Source organism: Adelges cooleyi, unplaced genomic scaffold (assembly GCF_023614345.1).
Source record: "Adelges cooleyi isolate 19-005CV unplaced genomic scaffold, UGA_ACOO_1.1 ACOO_flye_CR_arks_rails_tigmint_CR_PRNA_446, whole genome shotgun sequence".
Lineage (NCBI taxonomy): Eukaryota > Metazoa > Arthropoda > Insecta > Hemiptera > Adelgidae > Adelges > Adelges cooleyi.
The window spans coordinates 220,538-245,052 of record NW_026096129.1 but is presented as its reverse complement, the minus strand read 5'-3'; the positions used below and the strand labels follow the sequence as shown (position 1 = coordinate 245,052).

At 30.8% G+C, this 24,515-nt stretch overlaps 4 protein-coding genes across 5 annotated transcripts; 1 reads left to right on the top strand and 3 right to left on the bottom strand.

Annotated features, from left to right (window-relative positions):
- Positions 1-2,041: 2,041 nt before the first annotated feature.
- LOC126842104 (THO complex subunit 3) lies at positions 2,042-6,631 on the bottom strand. The gene is made up of 6 exons (XM_050578986.1): positions 6,269-6,631; positions 3,479-3,635; positions 3,177-3,381; positions 2,917-3,078; positions 2,742-2,850; positions 2,042-2,674 (listed from the first exon to the last, which is right to left on the bottom strand). The coding sequence occupies exons 1-6, from the start codon at positions 6,461-6,463 to the stop codon at positions 2,525-2,527; spliced, it is 978 nt and encodes a 325-aa protein (XP_050434943.1). The 5' UTR covers positions 6,464-6,631; the 3' UTR covers positions 2,042-2,524.
- On the bottom strand, positions 4,797-6,272 carry LOC126842103 (sorting and assembly machinery component 50 homolog B-like). The gene has a single exon (XM_050578985.1). It carries the CDS (start codon positions 6,194-6,196, stop codon positions 4,877-4,879), a length of 1,320 nt encoding a protein of 439 aa, XP_050434942.1. The 5' UTR covers positions 6,197-6,272; the 3' UTR covers positions 4,797-4,876.
- Positions 6,632-7,678: 1,047 nt separating the features above from the next.
- On the top strand, positions 7,679-16,393 carry LOC126842108 (uncharacterized). 2 transcript variants are annotated; one of them, XM_050578989.1, is made up of 20 exons: positions 7,679-7,891; positions 8,370-8,578; positions 8,661-8,926; positions 9,018-9,095; positions 9,160-9,282; positions 9,382-9,457; positions 9,531-9,683; positions 9,744-10,591; positions 10,669-10,779; positions 10,852-11,022; positions 11,693-11,817; positions 11,890-12,127; positions 12,206-12,374; positions 12,574-12,700; positions 12,762-12,883; positions 12,945-14,065; positions 14,446-14,869; positions 15,183-15,256; positions 15,349-15,471; positions 15,534-16,393. In XM_050578989.1, the coding sequence occupies exons 2-20, from the start codon at positions 8,374-8,376 to the stop codon at positions 16,140-16,142; spliced, it is 5,163 nt and encodes a 1,720-aa protein (XP_050434946.1). In that variant the 5' UTR covers positions 7,679-7,891; positions 8,370-8,373; the 3' UTR covers positions 16,143-16,393. The 2 variants fall into 2 exon arrangements, with proteins under 2 accessions (XP_050434946.1, XP_050434945.1); XM_050578988.1 differs by having other exon boundaries at positions 12,574-12,703.
- Positions 16,394-21,207: 4,814 nt separating this feature from the next.
- On the bottom strand, positions 21,208-24,070 carry LOC126842114 (uncharacterized). The gene is made up of 5 exons (XM_050579005.1): positions 23,729-24,070; positions 22,541-22,749; positions 22,208-22,439; positions 21,957-22,077; positions 21,208-21,347 (listed from the first exon to the last, which is right to left on the bottom strand). The coding sequence occupies exons 1-4, from the start codon at positions 24,065-24,067 to the stop codon at positions 21,985-21,987; spliced, it is 873 nt and encodes a 290-aa protein (XP_050434962.1). The 5' UTR covers positions 24,068-24,070; the 3' UTR covers positions 21,208-21,347; positions 21,957-21,984.
- Between the last annotated feature and the right edge of the window lie 445 nt (positions 24,071-24,515).

Sequence of the window (24,515 nt, the reverse complement as noted above, 5' to 3'; positions counted from 1 at the left end):
GTAAAAAATGTAATACAGTAAAACAGGCAAAATATAATTAAATGAATAACTAGATATTATATTGTGTACAAATTCAATGCAAGTGAGGGAAAAAGCAGCTGCAGTCTTTACCAGTGAATGATGGGAATTATTCAACATGTTTATATAATAAATATTGGACCTATTCAAATTAAAAATTGTTTTTTTTCCTCCCAGCAACCGAAGTTGTTTTTCTTGATAAAATTAACTATTCCCTCGAACGAAATTTAGTTTTTTTGATTTTTTTCAGAAGTCTCATCAATAATAACATTTTTTATTAAAATAAAAAAGCAGTTACAGGTCTTTTGAAAGGCAGTGGAGATTATAATATAAAATTAATTTTGCTATTTATTATAGTTATGTTCTATTTAATTGTTGATAAGGTGTTTTTATTAAGAGTTTATTTTATAATTTTTTAGGAATTGAACAGTTATTTATTAAAACAAAATAGGTATGTATTTAATTTAAAATGTTTTAAGACATCTAAAAATATAATTATATTTGGAATATATAATATGGTTGATTAAATACATTTTAATATCAAATTAAATATAAATTTATTACTCGGTAAACGAGTTGAAAAAATATTATTTTGCTTATACACATTAGCATACATTAGCAATATAACATATCTGAAAGTTTTTATTTTTTTTTTATGGAAGAATTCTACACTTATTAGAATTTCATTATATATATATATATATATAAAGAGAGAGATCCATATATAGCATACATAAGACCAATATTATTATTAAGCTAGATTACCATTATAAGTAATACTCTTGAAAAAATAAAAGACTACCTAAAATATTAATATTTATAAAAAAAGCCAGTACAGTGGGGTCAGGGCATGTCGAATATGTGAATATATAATATTCACAAATATTTTAAACATCTGTTGACTCACACAAAGCAACCAACAAAATTTACAACTGTCAAAGTGTATTTTTTCACATTTTTTATTTGGTTTTTCCTTTATAAAAAAAATATTTGACAACAGAATTTTGAGAAAGTTGTAAATGTTATAACACCATTCTAGATTTCCATTTCGACAAATTTTCAGACATTAATCCCTAAAAAAAGTGAAATAAAGAAAAACAGTTGCAACCTTTCTAGAGATATTTTTATGTTAGCCAACGTTTATCTTTAGCAAATTTAAATTGATTTTAAAAGGGAATGCGTGAACTTTTCTACGTCTGACCCACCAAAGTACCAATCGCATACGGTTACGGATCGATAGAGTTGCTACTCTAGTAAATTGGTCCACAAGAAAAAAGTTATTGTGACCTAAGACACACACAAAAAAAAAAACACATTATTGTAAAACTACAATAATTTTCATACGAATAAATAAATGGTAAAACTAATACCTTCGCAGTTAAAACAATTAAAATAAATTTCAAAAATTTGAACGCAAACTTTGTGTTAGTTGTCGTATTTTATTTTTACGTAACAGCGTACTGGCTTTATTTATAAGTCAATTAACTATTTTTTAGTAATTTTAAAATCTTCTAAAACAGTACTCCTTAGTGCTTACTTATATAAATAGTTAAGCAATAGTCATTACAACAGCAAAATGTATGCTATAAAAGACATATTATGTCTATGAAATTCACAATTAAAAAAATTACTTTGCGCCAGAGAGATATAACTGTTACTCTTAGCATTACAAAAAATGTTATTTTCTTTTATTGAGTAGGCGCAAAACATAATAATGTATAACTAATACCAGTTCATAGTTGTATGATTTTTGAACTGACCAAATACAAAGTGCAAAAATATATATTTCTCATTCAACAGAAAAGTATAGACAGTTAAATTATCTACGTGACCTAAACTATGTAAAATAAGGTATACACATTAGGTATAATATATAAATATAATAGTGAACAAGAACATAATATTTACCAAAGTACGTACAATCATCAATAACATAACAAATTAAGTTATATTTCAAGATATTAAAAATTGCATATTGGCTTACGGATCAAACTGATTATTTGATTATAGTCAAATATGTTTAAAAAAAGTCATCTTATGTCTAACTAGTCATTTATATAAAATATATATTTTAGTATTGAAAAAAAATGGTATTGTCCGGATAAAAATTCATTGAGTTTAATTTCATATTTTAAATAAGTGCCAATAATAATTAAAATAATAAACTGGTTTTAACATTAATAACTTTGTACTTGAATTCGTAAAAATAAAAATTATGTACTTTAAACATACAAAAAAATATATACTTAATTTTTTTTTTTGCAAATATTATATATAATTAATTTAAACAGTCCAGTTAAAATTGTACCCAACTTATAAAAGTACTTTAAAATTGAATTATTAGTTATTAAAAATAATATATCAGTCGTTTAGTTTTAATTGATTAACGGCTTAACTAATAGCCAAGGCAATGACATCATTTACATAACACTTAAAATATTATTACTTTATAAAATGATGTAAAAAAAAAAAAAAAAAAAATTAAATAATAATGTATTTAGAGTATTTAGTCTGAGCTAATACCGAACAGCTTCAAATTTCCACTGTCTCTTTTCCTGTCAAACTGATCTTTGTCATCGCACGCAAATGCCAACAAATACTCTTTGGGATGCCACGCTACGGTAAACGTGGCTGCTTCAATAGGAATATCGGTTATCTAAGACAAGTTAAGAAAAAACATTTAAACAGTTAATTCTGTTCAATTTATATTTGACAGAACTCACTTTTTCTCCAGTCGTTACGTCCGCGATATCGACGTACAAATCTTCACTGCCAGATGCCAACAATTTCCCGTCATGTGAAAAACTAATTGCGCGTACCGGCCAATCTAATCTGTAAGCAAAATAGTGAAATTAAGCAAAGTCGGCAGTGTGATTTTGTTTTTGTATGCGTGTTCACCTATTATAAGTTTGAATGCAAGCCAAATTCTTAAGGTCCCACAGGGAAACCGAAGCGTCTGCCGAGCCTACGGCAAAATAACGACCGCTGGGCGCAAACTCTATACAAATACAAGTGCCGGGATGAGCTTTGACGATGTGACGTTGATTTAAGTCTGGAAAACTAACATTTAAAAATGTGGTTATATTATAACAAAAAATTTTTTTTTTAAAAATCATAAATTCTTGTCGGCTGTGCAAAACTTAAATTTGGGATTTTACCTTAAAACATATACGTATCCTAAACCATTGGTCAAAAAGAATAAATCACTACTGTTGTTCCACGTCATTTCGTTCACTTCAAAATTGAACTGCACCTCGTTGAATGGCAGCAACGTACGCACATCGATAAAGGTAATCAAGTCTTCTTTGTTGCCCACAGCAATCGTGTTACCATCGGGCGACCACGTAATGTTGATGTTTTCCCCTAGAACATATTACATTAAAAAAATGGTTACCAGCTTTTTTATATTTGCTATAAATTAAAAAAAAAAAAATAACATTCTAAAATTTTATAGTACAACCTTTAGTGAGAATAGTGTTGGAACATTTTTGATGTCTGACGTCCCAAATTTTAACCGATTTATCACCACTTGCCGTACTCAACAAGTCGGGATTCGATTTGTGCCAGCATAATTGGTCGACACTTCCGTTGTGGCCTTTGTACGTGTTTTCTTTGAACTAGAAACAATACCAATAACCAATAACAGTAAAAGCCATAAACATTTTGAAAAGTATCAAAGCAAAACGCCGATGTATAAAAATATGAGTCTTAGTACAGTAGAAAACATTATATTTAGATGACCGCCGATACTATACAAAAGCAAACTTTAATAATGATTAATGTCTGGACGTTTTAAAAAATGAATTATTACAAATACCATGTGTGTGTATTTGAATTAAGTAGTTTTGCTTTGACACCCCTCAAACATTGTATTGTTTTAAATAGTATAATACTTAAATCACCTACCTAAAAAATTTTTATTTCCAGAAGATTTCATATATAAAATGCTAATCACATCCAAGTTGTGTCATAAGTTTAGCGACAAGTCGAATAATCTAAGTGACTAGTTAACGGTCAAACTCGAGTGGATTAATGTACGCACTTTTCATCAATTTATCAGTGAAACAGAATCATTTTTAGATTTTGCCATCAGTAGGCACTAATTTTTTCAAACAACTTGAATATAACATTGTTTTAATGAACGAAAAATATCAACGTCGAAAACTGTTTAACACAGATAAGAATGTTAAATCTTCAACAGGATATACTAATATGTTTTTTAAGTGTCCGTAAAATCAGATTTTTAAAAACAATTAAATATTCATAATTAATAAATAACTTGATATTCACACAACACACACATAGACCATAATAATTCACTTTTAGTTTTCATTTAAAGATGCATTTGGATAAACATTTACTGGTAATATTAAGTTTTTTACACAATTTCAACATTTTGCTTTGAAACCTTGGAGAGTAGATTAGAAAATATTTTTAAACACACTTTGAGCCACTTATAATTAATATATCTAACTTTTCTACTTATTTTTATCTAAAACTTATTATATTTTAAAATACATAATAAAAGTACTTTAAATATATATACTTTAGTCACAGTTTTTGCAAACTATCACAGCTGACAGCTAATCAGCTGACATATGGACAGTTTGACATATTACATAGCCCCTTTCTCCCGGGCGAAGCCAGAGCAACACAACTAGTAATAAAATAAAACAATTTTTAAATGAAAAACAACTTTTATTACTATAATACACTTATATATACATATATATATAAATATATACATATATATATATTAATATACATATCTATATTATTATTGTTCTTATTCAAATTACAATGACAAACGGCAATCTAATCGGTAATCATCTATCACGAGTAATACATAATTATTTTGCTAATAAAATAAAATACCAAAGCCCCACTGACTCCTGTTTGGTATTACAGAATCTTGGCTACTATAGTAAATAGGCAGACAATAATTCAGTTCGAAACGTAGAAAATGATTCAGGTGAACTGCGAAACCCGCGCCGCAAGACAAACGAATGCTGTTAAATAATGCTTTCAGGTCTGTAACCAGATCAGCTTGACGATTTCCCATATTACCAGAGTTCATAAACATATGGATTCTGATAAAATGCGATAGTTTATTTTTATCGGACAAAAACGGCAGTGGAACGTGTAGATGAGTGTTGAACCTCCAGAACATAGTAGTTCCAGTAATGCTGCCATCGTTGTTTTTACCTACACCGTTATCATCAAAGCCTCTGAACGTTAACGGACCACCCAAATAGAAGTTGTCTACCATACTGCATTTTCCCATCTTTTCTAACAGACCCAATGAAAACGAACCAGTGAGGGACGTACCCAAAAACAATCTAATGCTTTTTTGAAGTATTAATTCATTTTTGAAAAAATTGTTACTGCCTCCGAGACCAGCAACTTCTGATATTAATTGTACCAACGACCCATTAATAGGAAATACTGGGCTGTCGCGGCTGTCATAAGAAGCAGACATTTTCAAAGACGACTTCATGGACAGTCCAAGTTGTTCTCGTATGCCGAATGGAGCGTTTGGAACGTGTTGCAAATTCCGTATCATTCCTTCCCATCCCAAGTCTAAGAACCACGAGTCATACTCAAGAGTTATTCCAGTTTTCAGTCCGTATTGATTATTAAAATAACCAAGTTTCTTTTTATTTATGAAATGCTTGTAAATGTCTAAGTACAAAGTCGGTTTATAAGGAGCTAATAATGGCTTTGTGAAACTAATCATACCAGTGGAAAATCTTTTATTTGTAGAATATATATCAGTTGATACTGCTAGTTTTTCACCACGGCGAAACAAGTTCATGAATGATATGCAAGTCGACAATTTGGGTTGGTCATGGCTATCCTGATAGACATCATTTAAGATATTCACGCGGCCTTTAATCCAATTTGATTCTTCCACGTTGATTGTAACAAAGTAACTGTCACGACCGTCAACGGATTCCATGTCCAATGTGCTGCTGACTTTGTTGAAACAGTCGAGTCTCATGAGGTTTTTTTTGGTTTCGACAATTTTAGAAACTGCTTCGTTTAGTGTTCTAGATTCGAACAGATTGCGTGTTGTTTTTGTCACGATATCGTCTTTGGTCCTATTCAAACCTACAACTTTGACACGATCGATTCGGATCGGATGATCACTGACTGCGGGATCGATATCGACTCTCATGACTACTTAATTGAAAACTTACAACTAAAAAGGAAAGAATGTAGACTATAAAAGTCTGTGTTAATTGCTCACCAAGCGGTCTTTGTCCAACGTGAATGTGGCCACGGACTTATCAAACGAGCAGGACGCTAAACGTCTTCCGTCGCAGCTCCAACCGACCGAATGGACTTTCGACGAGTGCGCTTGAAATTCTTTGACCGTTTTGTGCGAATGAAAGTATTCCTTTAATTTGGCCGCGTCGACGTCAAAGTTATTCCAATAAGTCATATTGTTAACAAAACGGTTTATTACACGGAACTGGGAAGTCGCGATGAGACATGATCGGCTCGGCTGAATGTCAATTGTAAACAACTGTGATAGGTAAAGGTAGACGATAGCAATCCCTGTTTCAAGATTGTAACGTACCGCGTAGGTTGTAGGTTAACCGCGGTCGGCACGCCGTCGGTCGACAGGTGCGTTCACAACTCGCGTTATCAACACTCGCGAAACGGCCATCGATCCGCTCCCGTATGAAACGCACGGCCGCCCGTCAATGCCGTCGGCCATTTTCCGGGTTGTCGCGGGTTCCCGGCGTACCTGTTGTTGTATTTAACTCGGACGGCATTGGCGGTCGCGGCCGGCATCTGTAGCGAGAAACGTGTTTTAACAGTGTCGACAACCGAGAATTATTTTTTCCAGTCTACGATAGCTGCACTGTTGACTATCAAATCGACGAATTGATAGTAGCAAATTGTAGTTTGATATATTTTATCAATTCTGTAATATTAAAAATAATATAATTAATAATACATATATACTTGTACAATAATAATACTAAAATGTACAATTCATAATAATTTACACACAAATGTATCTAATTTATAAGAACCCCTTTAAGTTTTATCCTGATTGTATCTAATTGTATCAGATTGTATTCGGATTATTTTCCTCAAATGCATTTTAAAATAAAATAAATCCTAAGTGTCTTACACACTAGGCGGTTTGTTCGCGCGCGGATGCGGTTTTAATCCGCAGCGAATAATCGCTTAAAATCAAACTGCTTAGTTTTCTTTTTTTTTATGTTTATCTCATCTGCTCCTATGTATTGAAATCATTTAATATTACAGACATTTTGAGCTAGATCGACAATTTTTTTTTAGACAGCTTTAATGTAAAAAATACCTAGTCCTAGTATTATAAATCACTATAATAATTACTGAAGAGTAAAATTTCTTTAGAGAAAAATAATTATTTAATACTATAAATATATATTATGTAGTGACAAATACTTGTCTATGATTTAGTATTATAATTTATAATTATAAAATAACAGGATTGTGTAAGTCATTAGTCAATATTCCAATTCTATTCGTATAATCGCAGATTAGATAAGATTTTATATAGTATGTAAAGAACTACCCCAAACTCAAATTGTTCTGTGATAGTGTAAAAGTGATAATGGTTTGATAACAGAATATTATGTTCGTTAATGTTTTTGTTTTTCGTAACATGGAGACGACAATAATATTACTGATTTATGATAGTAATCGACACTTTTTATTATTAAAGATATCATATTAATATTTTCGTCTAAAAAATGTATCTCACTCTTTCATAAAAAAAAATTACCGTAGTAGGTGATACTTGAGTACCTTCATTCGTACCATCGGTGAATGTTCAGTTGTTATATTTTAATAGTTAATCATAATTTCAATGGTAAGTGTATTATACTATTATATTTTATTGTCGAATATAATTATTTATTTGATCGAATTGGTTAGGTATTACTGAAATATTAGCTTAGGTTTGAACCGGAAATTAAGGTAATATTTAAATTGGCGTGAGAAAAAATGGTTAATGTTGGAATTAAAAAAAAAAAACAATACTGCAGTTGGGCAAACTATTTTATCTATCTATTCTACGATGTATGTGTTGTAAACTATGCTCCAATACTTCAATTTATAGTCCTAGAAAGCCTAAGTTAAATGCTGTAATAAATTTGATCTCGATGTTTCGATCATGAAACGCATCTGAACGAGGGTGAAACTGTAGTTATTTAATGATCCTAATTAAAATTTGTTAATAATTATATTAGGGTAAAAACTTTAAACATTTGGTTGGTGGATGGTTAATTTTTGATAAATTTTTTTTTTAAGGTAAATTGAGTAAAATTTAATAATTTTATTTTATTTAGGACGATGAGCTCTCAAAGAATTATTGGAAACGCTGTGCAGACTAAAGATTCCAACGATTTGTGCCTTACTTCTGGCGCGATACATGAAACATGTAAAATTAAACCAAATTCAATACCATGTGTAACCGATGTTGTTCAGTTACAAAACCAGACTAAGACAAGACCGCAGGTTCCTACTGTAAATGAAATTGTTTTCCTTAATAAACAAAGTAAGAATTATTTACTCATTTACAAAAAAATAGCTAAGGAACCAATCAGTTTTCGATTAAAAACCAAATGAAATATTTCCAGACACTAAACCTACGGAATGTGTAACTTTGAAAGCCAAAGAGGTCTCCCAACGAATTGTTATAGAATCCCCCGTTAATCAAAAAGCTAGGGGGGATGCAAAAGCGATTGAAACTAAATTGTTTATCGAAAAACAGAAGAAGGAAAGAGCCAAAAAAATTCAACTGGATTTATTAGAAAAACAAAAAGAAATAGAAGAACGTAAGACTAGATTACAGCAATTACATATTACTACGAAAATGTTAGCTAAAGCTTCGGTGAAGCCAAAGGTAATATCATGGATTTCAGGTCTGAAAATATGTATGATTTGTTAGATAAAGCCAAATTTGTTTGCTTATCATGACGATTCTATAAGTTTAGGTCGCCGATGATCAACAAGATAAATGTATTACCAGAAACAGAACGCCTATAAGGGTATCATCGCCTCAAAAGCCTGAAGTAAACCATTTGAAAACTGTTTTTTGATTATTAGTTATTAATTATTTGAATTTGTGTTGTTAAGTTGGATCAAACATGGTCGCCTCCAAAAAATATAAGCTGTGCCCAAAAATCAGTAAAAACTATACAGAATGCTATTGGAAAATCCCCATTAAAGTCAGAGTCGAAAAAAATGGATTTTTTAATGGTTTGTATTGTGTGAATTAATACGATGACATTTTTTTTAAAGCTTTATATATATATTAACGTTGTCATTGTCGTTAAAATTTTTTTTTTTTTCTATTAGACTAAAAATGCCGAGACCTTACAATCAAATTCGCACAAAATAACCAACCGATCTTGCTTGCAAAAATATAAAAATTGTAATGTTTTAACTATTTAATTTTTTCATTTATCAATATAAAAAATTATAATCGGCGTATGTTGATTTCATAGATCCAGTACAACGAGATGTCACTAAACCAGAAGTTTTATTTTCAAAGTTAAAATATTTTGAAAACATTGACGAGTTGATAAATGAAAATACTTTTGTGATTCCCCAAATGGACTTAAGCGAGACCTCCATAGCTGAGGAGAAACAAAATAGTGGTACGTATGATTTAAAAAAAAAAAAAAAAAAACCATCATAATATTTTGTTTTTATTTTAGAAAGGCGCATCCAAGCTGCCAGAATTATACAGAAATGTTTTAGGAAATACAACGAAAGAAAGAAAAACCTTAATTTTTATACAAACAAATCTGATTTTCATATCAATTCAGCTGATATATTAAAATTAAATCCGTCCACTGTTTCATTTGTTGGATCTGCGAGAAATCCTAACGAATCGGTACGCCTTGACGAACCGTTAAATTTGAAAGCTAACACATCAGATACTCTGAGTAGAAAGGTGTGTGAAGGGTTCACTCAAACCGATGTAGTTAGTGATAAAATATTTAAATTTGTGTCATCGAAACAACAACCTCCTCCGATGAATTTTATATCAGTGCTGAAATGTAAACTTCGTCTCAAACAAATAGAACAATCCCAATTGGATCCGGTAATTCACAGTCTAAATGAGGACAAACACATTCCCACGTATACTCATAATCAAACAAATAACGTTGAAAGCGAATATGCAGTCAAAGCAAATAGTTCTGATCATTCTGATATACCGTGCGATGAAGATGTTGATATTAAACGTTGCTCTAGCCGCAATAAAGACAGAAATTATTTAGAAAAATGTAAATCGATAATTTGTGATCCTGATAAGAAACTTGAAGTAAAAATATCACTAAATAAAATAAAGAACAAAGAAAAAGAAAATCTAGAACAGAACCACCAATCGACTAAAAATATAGCTACGATAACCAATGAAGACATAAAGCACATTTTAGAAGGGTTTAACTTTGACTTTCTAAATAAAAATGAGTGTTCGACCAAGACTGATTATAATAGCTGCGTTAATCTAAAATCCAATCAAAACCAATCGACACCTGACAATTACTCTTGGCGGCCTGTATGTTTCCTAACAAATTACATTGTTGGCTTACAATATTTCAATTTGTTTAATCATATAATTTTTACTAATTTCAGTTTAACGATATTCATGATGAATTTCAAGCTGAACTGGACACTCTCAATAATCTAAACGAATCTTTATGCAATATAGAAAATATGAGCTGTAACACATCGTTTGAGTTTAAGGTTTAATTACAAATATTTATAAATGAATAGCCTATAATGTAAAAAATACATATCATATCTTATATTTTGCAGGAAACGCTTCAAAAAGTCGACAATAGCGTACTCGAACGTTACTCTTTTCCCAAGAAAGTAAAAAAACTGTGTGTGGATTCAAATATTGATTCGGCCTTAACAAATCTAAACATTTTAACATCAAATATGACGAATGTGGATAAAACAATAACAGGGTTTTCCATACAAATGGTAAATTACATTGATAACATTTTGTTACATATAAATTTAAAAAAGTCAGCGCAGTGGGGTTGGGGTAGATTAGGCTTAGCATATTGGGATCGAGCACAGTTCACAGGTATTCAGGAATTATTATAACGTAAGTGATGAAATCTGAAAGTTAAATCACCTTCAGATTTTTAAAAGCAAATTTTTAGTTTTATTCAAAAAAATAATCATGTTTTTTAGAAAAAAAAATAATGTATTCATTTAGCATTTTTTTTCATGATCAGCGGTCATCATCTGGTCCATATTACCGTATTCTGTTTTATATTTGAAAGAGATATAATTTTTTTCTATTTTCATATTAATAAGTTTGAAAAAAACATCAAAGCTAAAAAAAAATTTACTATAGCACTTAAACATTTAACTAACGAAAAAAAATATTTGTGTTAATCCAAAAATTGAAGATGTTATCGGAGTGGTACACAAAAATGTTCAAAGTTCTTTCCAATTACTAAGATTTTTTAACATTTATTTATTAAATGGATACGTAAGCATACGCACGGGTTTCAGAAGTCTGAAAAATGTTTCTACAAGCGTACAAACAAAGTTTAAATACTAATCTACTCTAAAGCTCTATAAGCTTATAAAATATACATTTTTGAATTGTCTAAATATCAATAATTTTTTTGTTTAATAGTTCGAACAGTTTATCAAAGATGTGGAACTCAGGGTACAGCAACATCATACTATTCTTCATTTGAGGGAGAAATCTTTATCTAATCGTTTGAAATGGGAAATTACTATGTGCGATTTACAAATGAAGTAAACAAAATTACCTAACGTAGAATGTGAACTGTGTATTTTAACAATTTAATGTATACTTCTGTTTATTAGATACTTAAAAAATCGACCGGGACAAGAAAAACAAATACAACTTTTAAAACAGAAACAAAGGAGTAGTGTTAAAAAACTTGAACACGCTATATCTCAAGTTAAACTACTTTCTAAACTAATAGAGTCGCTTTACAAACAACAAATTTGTATGCTCGAGGAACAAATTCGGTATTTAAAAGTGCAGTCGTCTTCTAAGAAAATAATACGTAAACTTAAAAGTTTAGATCATTGTTCAAAAGTAAGTCGGACAGATGGAAAAAAAACAAAATTCAAATTATGTTTTGTCTAATGATTTCGAATCGTTTTTCTTGTATAGAAAAACGAAACGGCTCATCAGAAGTTAAATTTGGATGCCTCGAATCGATGTTTAAATATTAAATTCCAAGAAAGCGATGAAGTTGATATGAATTTGAGTGACTCAAGTAATGCGTTAAAACAGACAAAAAAAATGCAACCAACAGAAATTAATGAAATTCAATTTTCGGGTCAGTTAATTTTTTATAACACTTTATTAATGTATTACTTAATAAAGCCTCAAATTATTCTAAAGTTCTGAATATCGTTACCATAATATGGTGTATTAATAAATATTATTTTATATGGTATATAATATGATATATTATATCTATTCTGCACTCCTGCCGACATTAAATCAAATTTACTTTGAATTCATTTTTTTATCAGATCAGTGCTGTTCGCCTATTTTTTTTGAATCGAAACACAATGTTGAAAGTATTCATGTACAAACTGACATCCGATGGCCAATGCAGATCGAAGATATATTGAATAAATCTGTGCAAACGTCAACAGTGTAGTGAGTAAATTTATTTAAACGTTTAAATGTTTTATTAACTCTTGTTCAACGTTTATAGTAGCGGCAATATCAGTGAAAATAACGAGGATTTATCTAAATTCATATGTAAGAATACGTCAATGATTCTACCTAAAAGTAACTGTGATATATCGGCTGACCATCATTCGGATACTTCGTCTAGTAAATATTTACATATTTTATAAATGAAATGATTGCTTAAAATTTTCGTTTTATTTTAAAGGTTCAGACCGAGAAGAATTGCACTTTCGTATCAAGACTTTAAAAAAAACACTTGAAGATAAAAAACTGGAATCTAATCGTTTGAAAAAAGAACAAAAAAAATTGAAACGAGAAAGTCTAAAAGTTATAGAGAGAGAATTACTTAGAGAAATAGAAGCGTACAACAAACAAATTGAAGACTCGAAAAAAAAAATTGTAGTTGAAGTGGAAAGAAATAACATTGAAGTTATCAAATGTCTTTCAGTGTGTAGTGCTTCGCCAGACCACTCAGTACTTCAGCGAGTTTTACATAATGAATCCAAAAAGTCATCTAACCACTCTTGTTCAGACGAAGTTGTCTGTCCAGAAGTATCAGAACCGTTCACTAAAGAGCCGCTGTTGTCTAATCAACAAGTTTGTGAAGCACCGAATCACGTATCAGCTCATTCTGATGAAAATCTTGATACTTATGCGTCCAGCTTAGAAAGCGATTGTGTTTTAATAAAGTCCGTCAATCAACTATCGTCTCAGACACCGAGCTCAATTCAGTTAGAAATCCAACAACAGCTTTTATTAAAAAACAATTTTGCCAACGACAAGTTTCTTGGTGTTAAAAATGAAAATCCTCTGACTGCCGAGTGTTCTACGCAGACAGTAGAAAAAATAAAAGACAACATTGAACAAATCGATAATTTTGAGCCGCCCTTGGATTTAAATGCAAAAGTGCTTATTGTGGACGACTTGTTGGTTAATCGTACTGAAGACAGCAATTGTAATAATACAGTCGGTGCGCAAAGACAGCTTTTCAACAAACAGTTGACCTCAAACGAAATTGGTGTTGAAAATAAAATTGAAACTAGTTATTTAAGTGAAGTCGGCGATTATGGCTCTAAAGTAATAGATGAGGATTTAGAATGTTTGGAACTATCAAAAAACGACACAACAATCGATGAAAGTTATAGTTCTGATTTCACGTCGGACAGTTCCACTTCGGACATACCTTTACCGGAAGAGCCTTCCAACCGTAATGATAAGTCAACGTGCGTATCTGATAAAGAATCATCGTACGAAGAAGACAGAAGTGAAGGAGACATAATATTTGAAGATAAAACGTTTATTGAGCAACATTTTGATGAATCTAAGGTAATTAAAATTAAATAAAAGCCAGCACAGTGCGGTCACGGCATAGGCCGATTTTTTTGTTTAGTTATTAGAAAATTAGTCGAATTTGTTATAAAAATTATAAAAGTATTTTGAAGTGTAATTTTAAAAAAAATCAACTCAAATTAAAAGATTCAACCTCTGGTGGGTGAAATGGTTAATGAATGTCTTTCATTATCTTTTTACGTTGAGAATAATATACCGAAATCTCTAAAATAATAATTGTAAAACAACCAACAAAAATATTTCCAAAACCTAACTTAACAAAAAAGAAAACAAATATAAAAATGCATCGTCCTCGATTTGCATTGAAGATGAAATAGTCGTAGCTATTCGGTTTAAATTTAACCATTCTGTTTTAGATTCCAGGAGAACCGCATAGAACGGATGGAACGTTGCTACCCAATACGTGTGAAGCCGACAATATAACCAACAATATCTTGAACGGTCTTGTCAAAGAGACAAAACGAGTGTTGCAAGAGAATAGGAATAAAGCATCGCCGTACAAGAAAGGTGGCAATGACTTGAATGACTTGACCGATGAAACTCCGTTGTTGCTTACTCTACAACGAGAAAGAGAACATCAGAATTATATCGTTCTTAACGAACATGCCACAGTCATTACGGCCACGCTTTTCAAACGACACTTCCACAGTCTCATTTCACATACAGTCGGTGCTTACATAGTTAATTTAAATGAAGCACAACTCGAAAGGCTATTTCTTTACTTAAAATGGTTTTGCAACGCTAGAAAAAAATTGAAACCGCCCGAACATCTGACAAGACGTAAGTGAATACAACAATATAGAAAAAAAGTTGATATTTGCTCGTGTAAAATCACATACCTAATAAAATATAATGTAAAATCTTTGTATGCATGTTTTTGCTTTATTACAAGTGTTGCTTGTCGGCATAACAATCGGTTCATCGATATGGCTTATTGAGCATTTTAAAATATTAACGTTTAGTGCATTTTTATTAACTATTTTATTTTACAATTGTAACATAAAAAGCTTATTTCTGCGTAAGTTTTATTGTCGATAACTAACTAATTATTTTTTAAATATAATTTTGTTTTAAATGTATTGTTCCTTTTTAGAACACACAACTAACAATATGGAGAATGATGACGGGTTATTCGAAATATACTATCAAAAATACAGAAAACAACAGGTAACTATTATTGTGATTTTTATCGGTTATGTAGATAGGTAAAATTTTAATTTGTTATTATTAGTTTCTAATCGAAAAATACGGTGTTCTAGAAAAAAAACCAAATCGGCTTTGCTACCACTGATAAATATCTTAATGATCCTAAAGAAATTCTTAGCCAGACGCTACAGGAAGCGGAACAATTGAAGTTGGAACAAATGCGCATCGAAGAAGAAGTATGTAATAGTATTAAATGTGTAATAATTTTTTAAACTTTGCATTTATCTCTTCTACTCAGATTGAACGACTTCGGATGTCGGATGAAGATCGGTTTTATCTGCGACAAATACCCAATAAACCACCACCTCCATACAAGAGTCCGACAAAGACAACGGCTATGCCAGCCGTGGACTTGCCGTACACTACTGAAGAAGTGCATCAATTGGTAACGATAGCAACCAGTCGCTTGATCGATAACGTTAACGCTACAATGCCGGAAGACTTCATAAGCAAAAACGATTCCAAGCAGCATGTCGACCAAAAGATGTTTGTTTTTGACTACTGCAAGGAGATAGCGCAGAGTGTGTTCAAGACAAATGAAGAACCAATACCCGTTTGGATGAAAACCGGACTAAAGTTAAACAAGTTTCGAGTGACACCAAAGAGCGCCAAAGAGTTTCATGATCTTGTGGTGCAGACGATGGACCGAGTCGTAGATGTAGATGACTCAGAGGAAAAAGTCAACAGATTTGTAGCAAAACAGATGTATGAAGAGAATAGCAAGTGGACTGATTTTGAATTGGATGAAGTAGAAATAAAAAACGATGTTGTTCAGAGCCTGATGAAAAAACTGATTTGTGATACGATAGAAAACATGAAGACTACTTTTAATGTTAAGTTTAAATAATTGTACAATTATTTAGATTTTAGCCACATGAATTTGGATCGTAAATGGTCGACGGACAATTATTTATTTAATTTCTTAGATAAATATTTTTTTTTATAATGTTTTATACAATTTAAAAATTTTTTTTGACTGCTGAAATGCACTTTAAAAAACATTATTAATTTTTTTTTCTCTTTAAGCGTGTGTATTTATTAGTGTAAAACGTATGTGTTGCCTGACTTGTGACAATATGCAAACTTATTTTTGTACGAATAAACTTATTTTTGAAAGAAAACATGCCCATCTTGCAGTTACAAACAACATTTGTTATGTATAGTAATCAGAAAACAAATAGTGTCCAACAATTTTCATTAAATTAGATTTATCACATTTTTTATCTTAACAATATAATAACATATTGCATAATAACATGTGCAGTTGAAAAGTTAATCATTCATTTACATAATAATTTGACATTAGTATTCATTATTGGCACATATGAAAATGGTATGGGAACTTAAAAATAGGTAAAGAATATATTATTTAAATACATCTCCAAACAAATGTCAGTAAGTACCTTGCAGTGGGTCAGTGGGTTGAATTACGAAATCGATAGCTCCCAATACTGTTTCTAGTTGTTCCCATGCTTCAAGAAATTGGCCACGATTTTCGGGTGTTGACCAACGGGTCGGTGCTTTTGAGCTGCACGTAACCGGTGCTAATAATATTGTTGCAGGTTGGCATCATGAACACTCTGCTAGTCATATTTTGGGTATCAATCTATATGTTTTGGTTAGTCACAACTTTGTTTCATGTATAAATGTTTCCACTCATGTTATGTCATCCTCTTAAACTAGGTCAAAACGGTATTCCATGATTCATATGAGATGTAACTGTATTGAAACTATCATATAGAGTATATTATAAAACTAATCAATTATTATCAAGACATTTATAAATATTTAGGTGTAGGAATTAGGTAATTGGAGCATAAATTGTTTAGGGGTAAACTACCTAAGCTAACTTATTCATCATTTGTACAATTTATAATTATTTATTGCATTATAATCTGGTGGCAGCTTATAAATTAAAGACAACAATGTCTGGATTTACAAAATTTATACTAAACACACTATTGTATACTCAAAGAGGGAGAGTAATCATCTTATGTTTAACGTCCTTCATTTTGACGTTTAATATAATAAACACTTATATGAACATTATACAGATACCAATCACACACTATGGAGAGTAAACAAGTCTATGGGATCAGATTTAGAAAAAAAAAACTCAGTTTTAGCCAAGTAGAAAAAAAAGTTTTTCCAAATGAGTTACATTAATAAAGTAATAATAATCACACCATATAAAAAAAATAAAAATAGTCAATATTAATAAGTGTCTTATTTAGTTAAAGCTGCATCAACAGCAGCTTAAAAAAGAAATAATATATATTTAATGAAATAAACACTGAACAGTAAGTAAAAATTAATGATTTTTGATTACTACCTACTTATAAAAACGGTCTAACAACACAGAATGTTGAACGCTAAAATAATATAATGTCTAAAGGCAACTATTTTAAGAATTTAAAAAAGATGATATGGGAACTTTTGTTGATGCTTTTCAAAAGCATACGTATAATTTTTGAGTATAAGACTGTGTAAAAATGCATTTATGCATTGGTTACATGAGTATTATAAAGCCAGGGAGTAAAAACTGGAATGATTACAATAGTATAAGATGTGCATGTGTCATGTGATTAGATAATTTAATATAGTTATTTCTTATTAGGGTGGAATGAACACATACATATTTTATGTCAATAATGTATATAACATTTAAACACACAAAAGTAGCCCCAGGTGTATAAAACCAAAAATGTATTGTTTTTTATCTGAACATCATTGTCTATTAGGTATTATTTTAACAGCAATAAACATTTTTAAATTATCCATGTATTAATGTTATTTATAGTTAGGTAAATAAATATTTTTCAACTAAATAATTAAAAATAATACTTCTTGAAAAAATTTCAATTTATCTTTTTTCAAGTAGGTACCACCATTGTTAAAACCTGTTTTCATAAGTGTGTGTCGTGTGTATAATTAAATTACTTGCTTCCGTGACATACACAGTCAATAATAAAGATTTCCAAAATGAATACTCCAAATTTAATATGAATTACTTATAATTTACGAATATTAAATATTTGGGTATTTTGAACTAGCAACCAACGTCAAAAGATATAGTTTTATATATATTATTAATACATTATTTTCTAGTAATCACTAAAAATAATCTATATATATATCGAATTATATATGAATATTTAAAAATAATTATATATAATATTTTATGGTGGGGGTTTTGTTCAAAATGTAGGTAATTCTTATGAGAAAAAAAAACTGTTTACCTGAAAAAAAATATAAAAAGTATTTTTTAATTCAGATGCATTATACTTTTATAAACTTTTTTAATAACAATTGTTTAACCCGCAAAAAAAGGTTTAATTAAATTAACTTAACCTTTTTAATATAATAATGAGTTACTTAGCCCCTTCATAAATAAAATTACTAAATCATAAATGGGTTTGTGTGCAATAGAGCGATACAACCCAAAACTACTTGGCTAACGTATTTGATTAATTTTTATTTATTTCAAATATATTTTTATATATTTTGTCATATAATATAAATTACCTAATAATATATTATTATGTATGTAAATAATATCATATACAGTTATTATTTATATTGGAAGTTATATTTTTTGGAATAATTTTTGGAGTACCTAATCCAACGTTTATTTACTCATGTTCCGAAGATACTTTGTTCCAATTATCTTTTTCTCGAAAATGTTCCCCCCTTTATTTTTAAAGACACAAAAATGTACCTACATATTTTTCAACTTACAAATATAGTGCTCTAAAACTTTTTTTAAATTAGTCGAATTATGTAATTTCAAATTTGTTTGAAATATTCTATAAGCATAGTACTAACGACACTTGTTGACATACCAAAAAAATATCAAAATGCGTTCCTCCAAGAAAGGATGGAAACTTTTTTTTTATTTTAGGTCTTAAAGCCTGAAAATTAGACTAAAGTTAGATCTTTAATGGAGCTATTATATTTGTTTTTGTCGGTTTTCTTAAAAATTGTCTGTAGACCGTTTTCAACTGCTAAATATAAACGTTTTAAAATGGCTTCCTATTTTTTTTAGTTAAAAACGTTTGAAAATGTATTATGGACTTTTTTGTGCCCTTTTTAAACACTGGCACCTGACGGATTAATTGCCTTTCAAACATTTGAAAATGGTGACTTATTCACCTTCTTAAAATAAACAATTCGAATAATGTGTTACTACAGAAATAAGGACTCTTTATTGGTTGTTTTTTTTTTTTGGTAGACTATCACGTTCAGTTCTATAGAATACATTTAACATTTTTTTCCATTAAAAAAGTTTTTCTCGGATTAAATCTAAAGTGTCGTAGAATTGTTGTGAACTCATTAAATTTCCACAGTAAATAGAAAAAAACTTTATTTATGCTTAAGCGTTATTACATTTTTCATTACTCGATCGGGTTATTTTTTAAAATAATTTATTAAAAAATACAAATAAAAATCGAAACTTTAAAAATGTTTATTATATTTTCACACTAAAAAATACACGAAAAAAAAGAGTTTATATTTTTAAAATTTAATAAAAATGTTATTTGAAATAATTCAAGCCAACACTGCCAAATTATTTATTTTTTGTTTTTTCACGATTTTTTAAAAAATTAATTTTATACTTAACTGTCGCTGTGATGTTTTTTTTTTAAATTGAATTGATGACTAAGTTGAGTTATTCAAGAGTAATTTCAATACAAATGTTTAGTAAATCTTATTTGTGACTTCCACATAGGCGTTCTGCGTTGTAAGTACCCACATTTTCGAAGGGCAATGAGTTGATGGTTTTTTTATAGTATTACTTTAAACTGTAGTAATCAGCAGCTCTCGACAGTTTTCAAGACAAGGAATGAAATTAATAACCTATTGTAACTAGGAAAGTACCTATACCTAACAAGACCATACAATTTTCTAATTGAAAACTATAAAATTAAAAGTAGAAACGGTTTTGTTCGATTAAATTTATTTAATATATATCAGCTTAAAAGGAAAACTCTTTTTTGTCATGTACCTATCATAGTTCATAACTAATAGGTATAATTTTAATACTTAAAAATTATACCTAATTATATTGATTTTGTCCATGAATCATGAAAAAATTCATAAATATCCTACCATAAATATTATCTTACATTAAAATAAAAAGCTAAAAATTGTATTACATTAATTCTCCGACTAGTTCTAAAATAAGTGCATATAGTATTTTAAAAAAATACTGTATAATATATTATTATTAAACTTCTAGAATTTTAGTCAACCAACTTTGTCAACCCTTTTATTTTCCATTAATTTACCTTTTTTTTACAAAGCTGCTTATAACATTTTAAGTGTTGTTCTGGAATACCACTTTTTTTTTGTTAAACATTACAACAGGATTTTTTTTTACCTCAGCATTGGTTGTTTGATACAAATTAAATGTTAAAATTGACACCAACATAATAGCAACTATTATGCTTAATATTTGGGCAGAACTATAGATTAAAGAAAAAGGATAGAAAAATAAAAACACTTAACTTTTGGTCCAATAAAGTAAGATAGTATAATATTTTTATAAAGTGCAAGCTCTAAAAACATTAACACGAATGAAATAAATTACTACTTTTTATTTCTATAAAGAGCTTCAAACAATCGAAAACCATACTTTGATTAAATTGTATTATTTGTTTTTTGTTTTTAATGATAATCTTGATATACTTTACTGGTTGCTGTGAAATTTAAAATGTATTTGTTAAAAAAAAAAAAATATTATTCGTAAGTCATAAAAACAAAAACGTGACAAATTGAAAAATGTATTTTTTCTAAATTTATTAGGATATTTTAGTAAATAAATTTATTATGAATGAAACGTTAACCGAAAAAATGAACTCTTGTTCGAAGCTCTGTTTTATTTTATTCGAATATTTTAATTTCATCGTGTGTGCTGTACTTTGGGCAAAAGCCTCAGTACTATAATTATAACAAATAATTTTTGTGCATAATAATAATAATAATGTTGAAATCTATCTTGTGCCTGCTGTGCAATGGTGCATGTGAACTTCTACTCGAATGTTCCGGTGCCCTGAAAAAAAAAAAAATTGCATTTAAGTGAATAGGCAACAGCTGTTGTAAATTAATTATTTATTTTGGAATCGTCGCAATTCTATTTTTCATAACACAACAAATAGTTAAGCCTTAATTAAAAATAAAATATGCTAATAAAAATTGCTAAGGGCTTATATATGGAACACTACAGCCTTCTCCTTTATACGATTACTATCTAACCACTAATCAGTAAAAATATTAAAAGGTCATATAGCAAAATAGCGAATTTTCATTAAATATAATTCTTCTTCATCTCTATGTCTCATGCAAATCTGCTCTCTCCACATAGCTCTATCTTAAAGCGTTTTTTTTTTTGCATCCTTTGCCTCTAATAATAGGGCTTAAACCGACCAAACCCAATCTGTGTCCCCTCATTTTTTCGTGAAATTGGTGTACCTAACACCCATACTCTATACCGTATATTCTCATTCATTATTCTGTCTAACTTTGTCATCATTCCACACAGAGCGATTAGCACTATACTCACTGTAGGGGAAACACTGAAAGTTTACAGCCAAAGATTGATTGTCAAATAAAACGGATTACAACTAGTATTGAAAATTAAAGAAATAAGACCACTGCTTACATCGGTTTTGTGGCTTTCCCGGTGTGATTTATTGGTTTACACAGAAGTATACCATCTTGCCGGGAACGTCTGTGTATTCATCCGACAACATGGAATTGGCGTATTGTTCTGTCCCATTTGACTGAAATACAAACGAATAAAACATAATATTATGTATGCGTGCAATACGGTTTAAAATATAACCTTCGTGTTGATTTTTTCAAAACCAAACACGAGGTATAGATATAACTTTGAACTCGATAAGGTGTTACCTTTTTTACGCCTCCAACGAGAAACTTGCACCTGAGCCCGTTGGTGGTAACGAACGCGGTCAAGTCTTTAATGGTTTTGTTGAACCAAACGGTTTCGTCCAAGAAACTAATCTTGTTGGTGGACAGCTGGTGTTTATTTCCGTGGCCACTTGTAGTTGTAAAGAAGGTCGTAGTTGTTGTTTGATTGGCAGACGGTGGCTCAGTTCCCGAAGCCCGTTTAGGCCGATCTCTCCTATAAAATTTGTAATTGAATTTTTGTTGTTGTTCACATCAGTCGATAGAGATTTAGGTTTATCCTCAATACTCATCTAGGCCAAGACAATAGATACTCACAGATCGATAGAATTCCTGGTGAACACGATCATAGGGTGTTCGGGCCATACGAGCCAACCGAATGTACCTTGATGTATCCAACGCCCTTGTGGTGAAGTTGCGTTTATCCAACGAGGACCATTGACACACAAAAATACCTCACCCTCGAAGACACTCTTGTCGACTTGCAACTTGATGCTCACATACGCGTGAGTAGTATTGGCCCACATCTAAGAAACGTTATGTTTTTGTAATTTATATTCTTCATTATATTTGATGTATAGATTATATTATACAAGGTGTCCCACGAACATTTGACAAATTAAATAACTTTTGTTCTAGTGAATATTTTTTAAGACTTTTTATCCTAAACTTATAATTTGAATAACTTTAAAAGTAATTATCCAAAACTGGTTGTTGACCAGTCAACATTTTCAGAAAATTATTCTTAATAAAACGGCTGTCTTAAAATTAAAAAAAATGAAGGTAACCAAAAAAATTAAAGAGCATTAAAAACCGTAGTGTTTATAGCGAAAATTAGTAACGGATTAAATTAAATACAAATTAAAACCACCACCGTCTCATAAGAAGTTGTTTGTGATTGCCACGAGTATAATTTGAATTGAGTTCAGAGATTAACTCTTTTTAAATGGCAAGAAATGTCACTAATAAGGGGCAAGCTAAAAATGATAAAATTAGCAAAATCTTCAAACGCTTCTTATTCATAGTAAGAATATATATATATATATCAAAAAAGTACCTCGTAGGATCCCAAGTAAACATCATAACGAATTCAAATCGGTTTTTAGATTACTAATCGGATCACTCGTTTCGGTCTGTGCGATGGACAAAAAATGTCCTATTATATTAACTAAAACGGAATTTAACTCATATACAAAATGATTTAAATTTAATTTAATACCATAGTCCACAAAGAATCAGTATAATATAAGAAATACAACGTGTTGCAAAAATAATCGATTGAGTTCATTAAATATTTAAGCAATTCAAAAATGCAACCGAGTGCATTTAATGGTTCATAATAATAATAATTATTACGTACTCGTTTTGTTCCCCGACAAACTGGATCGAAACGATTTTCGGTAAGTTCAATTTACCGCTTACATTTTTATGAATCGAATTTTAAATTTAGACTTGAGACCCCCTTCGTCCAAAACAACACCATAGTAAATAATTAACTTTACTGACCTGTTCGAACATATGATTTTCGGCGTCGACGTACTTGAGTTTCTGATTTCTGTAACATTCAGACCCGCGCTGCTTCAGGATGGAAGTGGTCCGCAATTTTATGCCGTTCCTGAAACCCGCGCCGGTCACCAGCAGTGTGATTTTCACAAACGGCTCTTCGTTCACGGTGGAAATGGTGTAGTTGTATATGTCGGCCGAAGTGACGGCGTACGGAATGTTCTTGGTCAGCGCGTACACCCGAGACAGTTTCATCGGTCTGACCGCTTCGCCGTCGCCGGGGAATAGACAAAGCAAGAACACCATGGTCGCCAACAGGGCGAACGAGTTCATCTTGACCATTTTCGTCGAATGCGCGTAGAACGGATATTTAACGCTCCGAACAAACCAATGTAGTCGTGTTCACGTGGGCACGACCGGAGTGTTTGGAGACGAATGATCGCCGATGGACCGGTGCCGGTGCTTAATAAACGGTAGCCGCGGCGCCCTAACCGATGACAACAATTGACGGACTCCCGCCCACGTAAGCCGTGCCTGCGTTTCCCCCGGGCACCGAAAACCGCCGATATTCGTTCGAATCCCTTCCCCCGATCTCCTCCCCTCCTACCCCCGGCCCCACCCCGGTCGTGGTTAGGCGCTCTGTTCGTTCTACTTCCCGTCGTTTGGCGCAAGGCCGGATCAATAGAGCCGAGGCTGTGTCCCGGTTGCCCCCCTTTGTTGTGTGCGATTACCGCCGAGATTCCCACGGCGGCAAGAGTCGTTTCCCAAAAAAAAAAAAAAAAAAAAAACC